The 10,570-nt window shown below is 40.3% G+C and overlaps 1 protein-coding gene across 2 annotated transcripts; it reads right to left on the minus strand.

Moving 5' to 3' along the window:
• Positions 1 to 237: 237 nt before the first annotated feature.
• On the minus strand, positions 238 to 4,423 carry LOC107799836 (equilibrative nucleotide transporter 3). Of its 2 annotated transcripts, none has more exons than XM_016622979.2 (10): positions 4,215 to 4,423; positions 3,213 to 3,280; positions 3,001 to 3,105; positions 2,324 to 2,479; positions 2,053 to 2,196; positions 1,843 to 1,948; positions 1,362 to 1,543; positions 1,103 to 1,263; positions 719 to 977; positions 238 to 621 (listed from the first exon to the last, which is right to left on the minus strand). In XM_016622979.2, the coding sequence occupies exons 2-10, from the start codon at positions 3,246 to 3,248 to the stop codon at positions 514 to 516; spliced, it is 1,257 nt and encodes a 418-aa protein (XP_016478465.1). In that variant the 5' UTR covers positions 3,249 to 3,280; positions 4,215 to 4,423; the 3' UTR covers positions 238 to 513. The 2 variants fall into 2 exon arrangements, with proteins under 2 accessions (XP_016478465.1, XP_016478466.1); XM_016622980.2 differs by lacking the exon at positions 4,215 to 4,423 and adding an exon at positions 3,578 to 3,690 and having other exon boundaries at positions 271 to 621.
• Between the last annotated feature and the right edge of the window lie 6,147 nt (positions 4,424 to 10,570).

Consider the following 10,570-nt stretch of genomic DNA (forward strand, 5'->3'; position numbering starts at 1 on the left):
TTCCTATTTGTTAGTGCAAAAGATTTTTCTTAAAGAAAATTATTCTATTTTGTGGAGAAAAATCAAATCAAGGGATCAACAAACTGCTTATGGTTGTTAAATCTAAAAAGCAAAATTTTGGGCAGAACCGCAGAAGATATCACAAGGAGGAAACTGCACCTTTTATCGGTCAATCAAGCAGTCTTTGGACTCCATTAGAGGAAAATTAAAAGAAATAAAATGCATAAAAGGTTCAGCTAACTGAAAATAGGTCTCCCATAATTCCATCCATTTAATGATAATCAACAGAACTATAGCTTTAAGAATGAAGGACAAATTAATATCTAAGGAAATTAACCAAAAGAAAAAAGAAAAAGAAAGAAAATCAATCAACAAGAGAAAAAACCACCGCTATGTTACTGGCGAACATAACATCACGGCTATTTACATTGGATGAAATTAGATAAGAGACATCTTTGTTGAGACTAAATGACTGGAGAAAATCTGAAGTTTGAAAAGCATCTAATATGATTCTTACCAACCTTTGCCTATAAGCCACAACCAGTCTAGAGTTACACCAGCAAATATGCCTCCTAAAAGAAACAACACTAGAAGATTTCCCAGTGCATTCTGCTCTGGTCCCTATAAGATCATAAGTCCAAAAACTTTGCTATTAATCACTGTATGATATACAAGAATGTAGTAGCTTTAAAGATAACTAGTTAGAGAATTAACAAACCTTGTAACCTTTTGGTGCAGAAGTGAGGACACAGACTGTGAGGTAGCCATTACTTAGTCCCAAGAAGGATGTGAGCATAATCATCCAACCCTGATCACCATATTTGGCTGTGAAGTAGAAGGCAGGGATAAGTAGGAAACGCGAGAGAATCACCAACATGAGTCCTTTCCGCGATTCCAGTTTTAAGCATTTGATTAGTGGCACGTATCTTCCTATGAGATCCCACACGTTATACATCGCAATAAGGACAAGTGCATACCTAAATATCACGATGGATTGAAAATAGATACAAATGTTAAAATGAGTTTCATGCAAATATTAGACAGTAAATGAGTCATTGCACATTTATCAAGTACAATAGCTTGAACTGAGTGGGAAACCAACCATGATCCTAAGCTGTGAGATCCAGTATCCTCAGACAAGAATCCCGGGAAAATTGACAATGTTAGAGCGTATATAAGAAACAAATCTATTGCGTAGTCTATGTTTTGTAATAACAATTGTTTGTTGTTAAGTCGCTCCACATGTTCAGGACCATGCTTACTCTACAATGGAGTTAACACAAGATCAAAAGTGTTAGCACCGTGTTGATAGCACTAAACACAAGGTACAATGCCCAATAGATTTCAGAAAAGTAAAATACCTTTGTTTCTGATCCTTCTTGCTTGTAAACTCCCCCTGCAGCAAGGTCACCAGCAACAGTCTTTGATCCCTCTGAAGCTGCTTTTGCACGATAGTACTTCACTATCGGCAGCTTTGGGAAGACAAATGCATATAGGAGGACACAAAGCAGCTCAAAGAATGTAGATACAGAGAAGAACAGAACTGCAGCAGATAGTTGTAGAATATTTATGATGCTTATTAGGGGATAGAGAACACATAGCATGTTACAATCTAAAGGTCCAAAATCTTAACAAACGGTAGAAATCAATTTACTGGAGGAAATGAGTAGATGATCGAAATGCTGGCAATAGACTGAATCTGTGGTGATTCAAAATAATATTAACGGCAGCTAGCAGAATATAAGCACACGTCTGTCTTTAGAAATTTGGATCATTTGCAACAAGCAAAATAGATTTAAAAGAAAAAACCTATAATTGTATCAAGATAAGAATAAGACATACTTGCACCATTTCGAAGACCATCCTTTGAATTCTCGAATGCTGCTTTGGTAATTAACCTCAACACGGATGTTAGAGCGCCAGATGCAGCCAGTCCGGCGAGGAAAGACTGAAAATCTCACACCAGAATAACCTTTTTTGGACAATTCTTAAAATCGTAGCACGAATAAAGGATTGCAAAAGGTGAAATATATCAGTAGGTAGAAAATAAACCTGCATGAATTCAGGTAACATATATGCAAGGTCCCCAATCATTCCACCTTGAACATGGGCATCTGCAACTCCAAAGGCACCACTGATAGCACATATTCCAATAAAAGTTCCTAGCCCTCCCTTACCAGATGTAGCTAAATCCAACTGCCAATTCATGGAACACATAAACCAAATTAGATCGTTCATGGTTATGACACTCTATTACCTTAATGAAGATAAAGTCAACTATCATTATACTCGATAATTAAGACAAAACAGATATAGTACTTACAACAAGAACTAAGAGAGTACTGATGAAGAAAAGACTATATCCAAAAAGATTTCTTTTCCTCGTATTCATTTTCGCCTCATTGTAAGCCAGTATTGCAAGTGTTCCTAGTGCAAATGGCTGATAAATGAGGGTAAGGACCCTGGAGGGGTGGTAATCCTGTGTAAAAACCAAATCTCAATAAAATTAAATGCCAAAACTTAATGTTTAGGTAACCACAGGCAGTGTCATAAAAATCTAAATGGAACATGGATGACAAATTGACAAAAGATATTCATTCTAGTACGAAGCACCAAACCGTATTCCAGTATTATGGCACATGAAAAATCTTGACTAAGAACAAGAGGACAAATTAAATAACTAACAACAACAACAACTCCGACTCAATCCCAAGGAAGTTGGTGTCGGCTAAAAATACATGGTTTTATTACTCCTAAGTTCATAGTGGTTGTTGTCCTAAACTCGAGAAGAACTCTGATGCACAAACAAGATTAAATACTCCACTATGTTGAATGCTCAGAAAAGTTAAGCTAAATTTGTGCTTGGCTTACTTGTTGATCTTAGCAAATTCAAATTGTTACTGAGTAATACGAGTAAGTCAACATACAGAGTTTTGGAATAAGTTAACTGTAAATAAATTCCATAATTAGAAGATACAATTTGATAGGACTAAAGGTTACCGGAAATAGGTAGACATAATAGTCCTCAATAGTTAACATACTATTCCAAGAAAAGAGGCATCCATTGCCCAAAAGCCAACACACTAGCATTGCAGCATACTTGCCCTGCAAAATTTTACCGAAGTTGTAGTTAAGTAACTTAATACAAGAAACAGAGAATTCATTTTCAGTCACATGTTACCAAATACAGTTGTAAAGAGAAAACCACGAACCTCAAGCCTAACTGGAACTTTATTATCCTCAGCCATTGGGGGATAGTATTATGAAGAGCTTCTTGTAGCTAATAACAACATTAAGACATAATCATGAACTATTCAGAAGAAATAGTTGTAAGTGATAAAATTTCTTTAAGTAAAATTTGTCAAGTTATGAAAGAAGGTTTATAAGGAAACCTCCTAAACCAAAAACATATTGGCAGAAATCTAAAAAGAAAAGGGAGGCCCCTCGGTGAGAGAGTGGGGCGAAGAAAACATTCTCATACATACGACACTATACACAACGTAATACATATACCATAGACATCAAAGCAAAACATCTCCCACCATTTGTATAACAGAGAGAGAGAATGGGGCTTTACCGAACAAGAAGGGGTGGAAATTGGAAGAGAGGAGTTGACTTGAGCAAAATAGAGAGTTCGTTGGTTTTATTTACGTAACCACGCCGTAGGATTCGGAGACTGCGTTGGCACAGATGGCGCTGCTGCTATTTACTTTTTAGTCGGTGTAAAAAAGAATGACCTCTTTTTTTATTTGGAAACAATTTATTTTTGTGCAATGATTTATAGCCATACAAAATATACGTGACTCATTTTTACACTACAAGTTTAAAAGTCTTCTCTTCTCTTTTTTCTTAAACTCCGTGCCCAGTCAAATGAGTTCACATAAATTAAAACGGAGGGAGTATTTAAGTATAGCAAAGAGCAAATAAAGCGGATCACATATTAGTCTCCTATTCCATTTCATAAGCAAATGGCTACCTTTTAATAATGTAAATCAATTCATTATAACGTAAAATAGAAATTCTAAAGATAAATAATTTCTAAATAAGTAAAAGTGATATTTTTTTGGAAAGAAAAAAGTGTGGACCGAGAGAATACATAAAATCAAAATCCAATTTATGTACTAACGAATTTGAATTAGAAAACTAGCAGTAAGTAAACGTATCTCGCAGTCGAGAAAAAAGAAAAAGAAGCAAAAGGGAATAATTGATCTTACTGTAAAATCTGAGGACTCTTTTCCCCAGATCGACCAATAGGAGGGAGGTTTCGACTTAGGTTGTGATGTTGGAAACAACAAAACCCAAACGGAGGGTCACTTTAGCGAATAATTGGTGATTGGAGAGGTGATGGATTCAACGTTGTTATTGGTGCAAAAGATTGGGGGAAAAAACAAGGGAAGTTGTAGGTTTTTTTTCTTTTGTCGCTGAAATAAAAGGTGCAACCGTGCAAGCATAAAAGTGTCTTGTGAGTCGAAATGTAAATTCTTGAAAGGATGTTCTTCATTGAAAAAGATAATAACAAAATAATTCCAAATGTTAAAAGGGTTAAATTTCAAGATTTTAAGTTACGACGGTGATATATATTTCACTCATTCAATATTGTATACGGTCAAAATCGAGCATGTCTTTCACGTGACACATCGAGAGTAGAACATGACTGTGCAAAGTTCGACCTCGTGTAATATCGAGCCATAATGCAAAATTCGATTGTCGAGCTCGTGACCCGGAGACCAATCAAGATAGAGATCGGCCAAGATTGAGGAGAGCTTATCGAGCCAAAAAACAGAAAGTCGAAATATCCGCAATTGGGCGAGAATCTCGGCAGAAATCTCGGCGCATATCAAGGAGAGGCCAATTAATTAATCTATTATGGATTCCTTGCTATGTTTAGAAATTATATTAAGAATATGACTTCCCTACTATATAAATGGAGTCTAATAATTTGTAGAAGGCATTCATTGATAGAATATAAAGCAATATACTGTATTTTCTTCTGGTTTTCAATATTCAGTCATTTTGTTCTTGTATCAGTTTACCCTCCATTCAGTTTGAGGGTGATCAAACTTGAGGGCCTAGGCTAATTGATTCATTCGGTTTGCATTTATTTCGTTTACAGCTAATTTCGATACCAATATTTATCTTTTCTCTATTTGTACAAGCTATAAATCACGTATCCTTAAAATCACATACAAATTCAATTGTTATCCATTTTTCGAGTAAATTGTTTGGCGCCCACCGTGGGGCTAAGGATAATAGTGGTTATTTGGTACAAATCTCTATAAAATAGATAATTTTACACTTGCTCTTTGAAGTATCTTTGATTTCAGGATAAAGATGACGAACTCTCAATTACTACCCGTGCATATCGACAACGGATGTGGCTATAAAGGTGAGAATAACAACGTGACGCCCGGTGACGTAAGGTCACCCGCTGAACCCGTTGGGACTCGGGTCGTGGATCCAATTGACGTTAATTCACATGTGGCCATCGACGCGAACCAGCATACTGGTCCCGAAAACAGCGTCCATGGTGGAACCCGATCTGCAGCTCGAAATACCCAAAAAATCGGAGAAGACGGGATCAACCCACGAATGATCTTCGAAATGTTGCAAGCTCAACGGATGAAAATAGCTCAGTTGCAGAGACAAACTCAGGTACCGAGAAGGGCTGAGCCCGGTCTACCTCAAGAGGTCATCCACAGAATGGGGCCAACCGTGGTATGATCAAATGAACATGAATCGGGGACTAACCCCGAAATCATAAAAATGCTCGAGGAATTGACAAAGCAGATAAAGTCAGGAGAAAAGAAGATCGAAGCAAACGATAAAAAGGTCGAAACCTATAATTCCAGGGTAGACCAAATCCCTGGGGCGCCCCAGATACTGAAGGGACTGGATTCAAAAACGTTCGTGCAAAAGCCTTTTCCTCAGAGCGCGGCCCCAAAACCGATCCCTAAAAAATTTCGTATGCCCAAAATATCAAAGTACAATGGAACGACCAATCCAAACGAGCGTGTAACCTCTTATACGTGTGTTATCAAAGGGAACGACTTGGAAGATGATGAGATCGAGTCTGTTTTGCTGAAAAAATTTGGGGAGACCCTGTCAAAGAGAGCGATGATATGGTACCATAATTTACCACCTAACTCTATCGATTCTTTTGCCATGCTTGCAGATTCTTTTGTAAAAGTACACGTCGGAGCCATAAAGGTCAAGATTAGGAAGTCAGATCTTTTCAAGGTAAAGCAGAAAGATAACGAGATGCTCAGAGAGTTTGTGTCTCATTTTCAAATAGAATGAATGGATCTACCACCGGTCACAGATGATTGAGCCGTTCAAGATTTTACTCAAGGACTAAATGAATGGAGCTCAGTGGCTTCACAACAGTTGAAACATAACTTGATTGAGTACTCGACTGTTACCTGGGCCGATGTGCATAATCGATATCAATCGAAGATTAGAGTCGAAGACGACCAGTTGGGGGCTCCATCCGGGTCTGTTTATCCTATCAGGCCCATTGACAGAACCAAAAGGGACATTGATCAAGATCCAAGATTGAATAGGAATCGATACCAGCCATATAACGAAGATCATAGGGGCAACGGATCCGGGCGCAACCCTGTACGAGGTGAAAGGAGAAATGATCGAGGCCAGAGCTCTCGAAGGCTCATGAGCAAGAATAGTTTCGATCGGCAGATCAGACCTAAAGAAGCACCACGATTGTCAGAATATAACTTCAATGTTGATGCACCCGCTATCGTATCGGCTATCGGACGCATCAAAGATACTAAATGGCCTCGACCTCTACAGACTGATCCGTCCCGGAGAAATCCCAACCAAATGTGCAAGTATCATGGCACCCATGGCCACAAAACTGAAGATTACAGGCAGTTGAGAGAAGAAGTAGCCCGGTTATTCAATGAAGGGCATCTTCGAGAATTTCTAAGTGATCGGGCCATGAATCATTTCAATAGAAAGTTCAATAGATAAAACGATCTAGAAGAACCGCAACACGTTATTCACATGATTGTTGGAGGGATCGATGTTCCCCAAGGGCCAGTGCTAAAACGCACTAAGGTGCCAATCGTAAGCGAGAAACGATCTCGGACTCAAGATTACATACTGAAAGGAACCTTGTCCTTCAACGACAAAGACGCAGAAGGGATCATGCAGCCCCATAACGATGCGCTGGTAATATCTGTACTCATGAATAAGACTCAAGTTAAACGTGTGTTAATTGATCCAGGTAGTTCGTCCAATATCATTCGATCGAGGGTGGTAGAACAACTCGGCCTACAAGACCGGATTGTGCCCGCGGCCCTAGTGCTAAACGGATTCAACATGGCATGTGAAACTACTAAGGGCGAGATAACTTTGCTAGTAAAAGTGGCCGGGACCATCCAAGAGACGAAGTTCCATGTGATCGAGGGTGACATGAGGTATAACACCTTGTTCGGGAGACCATGGATCTACAACATGAGAGCAGTGCCCTTGACCCTTCACCAAGTTCTAAAATTTCCAACACCCGAGGGAATCAAAACAATCTACGGGAAGCAACCCGCCGCAAGAGAAATGTTTGCCATCGAAGAAGTGACCCCGATATCGTCACTCTCATCGACGAAGGAGTCAAATTCGAAGGGTAAACAGGAGGCCAAATAGCAATCACAAACGCCCGTCTCGACCCAACTAGAGAAGCAGGGGACTGACAAAGATGATGATTATGGGGTCCCTCTATCATTCATAGTCCCCGATGACTCCGACACTACCAAGTCAATGGTCGAAGTGCTAGAGAAAATCATACTAATCGAACATCTCCCCGAAGAAAAGGTATACCTGGGCACGGGGCTAAATCCTGAGCTCAGGAAAAAACTTATTCAGTTTCTTATAGCTAACATGGATTGTTTCGCTTGGTCCCATCTCGACATGACAGGGATCTCACCGGAAATCACCACCCGTAAACTAACCTTGGACCCGAAGTTCCATCTGGTAAAGCAGAAAAGAGACCCCAGTCTGAGGTCAAACATGCTTTCGTCAAAGACGAGGTAACCAAGCTTCTTAAAAAGGGTCTATCCGCGAGGTAAAATACCCCGAATGGTTAGCAAACGTAGTAGTAGTCCCTAAGAAAGGAAACAAACTTAGAATGTGCGTAGATTACAAAGATCTAAATAAAGCATGCCCCAATGATTCTTTTCCTTTGCCTAATATCGATCGCATGATCGATGCCACGGCCGGCCACGAGATCCTTAGTTCCCTCGATGCCTATTCCAGGTATAACCAAATATAAATAAACTCGGATGATCAGGAAAAGACCTCATTCATCACTAAGTATGGTACCTACTGCTATAATGTAATGCCATTTGGATTAAAAAATGTTGGCGCCACTTATCAACGCATAGTAAATAGGATATTCGAAGAACAAATAGTGAAATCTATGGAAGTTTACATTGATGATATGTTGGTTAAATCCCTGCGAGCAGAGGACCATTTGAAACACTTGCAGGAAACTCTCAGTATATTGAAGAGATACAACATGAAGTTGAACCCGGAAAAATGAGCATTCGGGGTCGGGTCAGGAAAATTTCTCGGATTCATGGTATCCAACCGAGGAATCGAGATAAATCCCGACAAAATCAAAGCTATCAATGGCATCACGGTAGTAAACAGCGTAAAGGTCATACAGAGATTAACCGGACGCATGGCCGCCCTGGGGCGATTCATCTCGAGGTCCTCCGATAAGGGTCACCGATTTTTCTCGTTACTGAAGAAGGAAAATAACTTCACATGGACCCCGGAATGCTAGCATGCCTTGTAAGAGCTTAAACGATACTTATCGAGCCCACCACTGCTTCACACGCCAAAGGCGGACGAACAACATTACTTGTATTTGGCAGTATCGGAGGTAGCGGTAAGTGGAGTCCTGGTCTGAGAAGAACGAGGTACGCAATTTCCTATTTATTATGTCATCCGAACCTTAGGTGAGGCCGAAACTAGATATCCCCACCTAGAAAAATTGGCGTTCGCTTTGATAAGCGCCTCTAGAAAACTGAAACCATACTTTTAAAGTCACCCCATATGTGTTGTAACAACTTATCCACTTTGAAATATTTTGCATAAACCCGAGCTTTTGGTACGGTTGGCCAAATGGGCCATAGAAATTAGCGGGTATGATATCGAATATTGACCCCGAACAACAATTAAGTCTCAAATTTTGGCTGACTTCGTAGTTGACTTCACGCCGGCCCTAGTACCCGAGATTGAAAGAGAGCTATTGATAAACTCGGGTACGTCCTCAGGTATCTGGACCCTCTTCAGGGACGGTACTTCGAACGCAAGAGGGTTCGGACTCGGCATCGTACTAAAACCACCCACAGGCAACATGGTTAGACAATCTATTAGAACTGTGAAATTGACTAATAATGAGGCCGAATATGAGGCCATGATTGCATGGCTCGAACTGGCAAAAGGCTTGGGAGCGGAGGTGATCGAAGCCAAATGCGACTCTCTCTTCGTGGTGAATCAGATTAACAGAACCTTCAAGGTTAGGGAAGAACGAATGCAAAGGTACCTAGATAAGTTACAAGTAACTTTGCATCAGTTTAAAGAATGGACTTTGCTACATGTGCCTCGAGATCAGAATAGTGAGGCCGACACCCTCGCAAACTTAGGGTCATCGGTCAAGGACAACGAGCTCAATTCGGGGGCCGTCGTGCAACTCATAAAGTCAGTAGTCGAAGAAGGCCACGCCGAGATAAATTCCACAAGCTTGACCTGGGATTGGAGAAATAAGTACATAGAATATTTAAAATCCGGAAAGCTTCCCTCAGATCCGAAAGAATCGAGGGCCCTGCGCACGAAGGCAGCACGATTCACTTTGTCCGAAGATGGAACCCTGTTCAGAAGAATGTTCGATGGTCCGTTAACGATATGTCTGGGACCGGGAGACACCGAGTATGTTCTAAGGGAAGTTCACGAGGGCACTTGCGGAACTCACTCGGGTGCTGATTCATTGGTTTAAAAGGTAATCAAAGTCGGCTATTACTGGATCGACATGGAAAAAGATGCGAAAGAGTTTGTTTGAAAATACGACAAATACCAAAAGCATGCACCAATGATTCACCAACCCGGAGAACTGCTCCATTCGGTCTTGTCACCATGGCCATTCATGAAGTGGGGAATGGACATCGTTGGCCCCCTTCCATTGGCACCAGGTAAAGCTCAATTTATTTTATTTATGACTGATTATTTTTCTAAGTAGGTTGAAGCGCAAGCTTTTGATAAAGTTAGGGAGAAGGAAGTCATCGACTTCATTTGGGATCACATCATATGTCGATTTGGGATGCCATCCGAAATTTTGTGTGATAGCGGGAAACAATTCATTGGCAGCAAAGTGACCAAATTCCTCGAAGATCATAAGATCAAAAGGATCCTATCAACACCTTATCATTCTAGCGGGAACGGGCAAGCCGAATCAACCAACAAAACCATCATCCAAAACCTTCAGAAGAGGCTAACCAACGCCAAAGGATAGTGGAAGGAAATTATACCTGAAGTTCTTTGGGCATACCGCACAACC

Source organism: Nicotiana tabacum, chromosome 19 (genome assembly GCF_000715075.1).
Source record: "Nicotiana tabacum cultivar K326 chromosome 19, ASM71507v2, whole genome shotgun sequence".
Lineage (NCBI taxonomy): Eukaryota > Viridiplantae > Streptophyta > Magnoliopsida > Solanales > Solanaceae > Nicotiana > Nicotiana tabacum.

Bases quoted from the DNA above. Each gene is read 5' to 3' on its own strand.
- LOC107799836 (XM_016622979.2), bottom strand. From the start codon at position 3,248: ATGGCTGAGGATAATAAAGTTCCAGTTAGGCTTGAG. The intron at 3,106-3,212 runs GTTCGTGGTTTT...AAAATTTTGCAG, and splicing joins AAGTTCCAGTTAGGCTTGAG to GGCAAGTATGCTGCAATGCT. The intron at 978-1,102 runs GTTGGTTTCCCA...CGTGATATTTAG, and splicing joins TCTCACAGCTTAGGATCATG to GTATGCACTTGTCCTTATTG.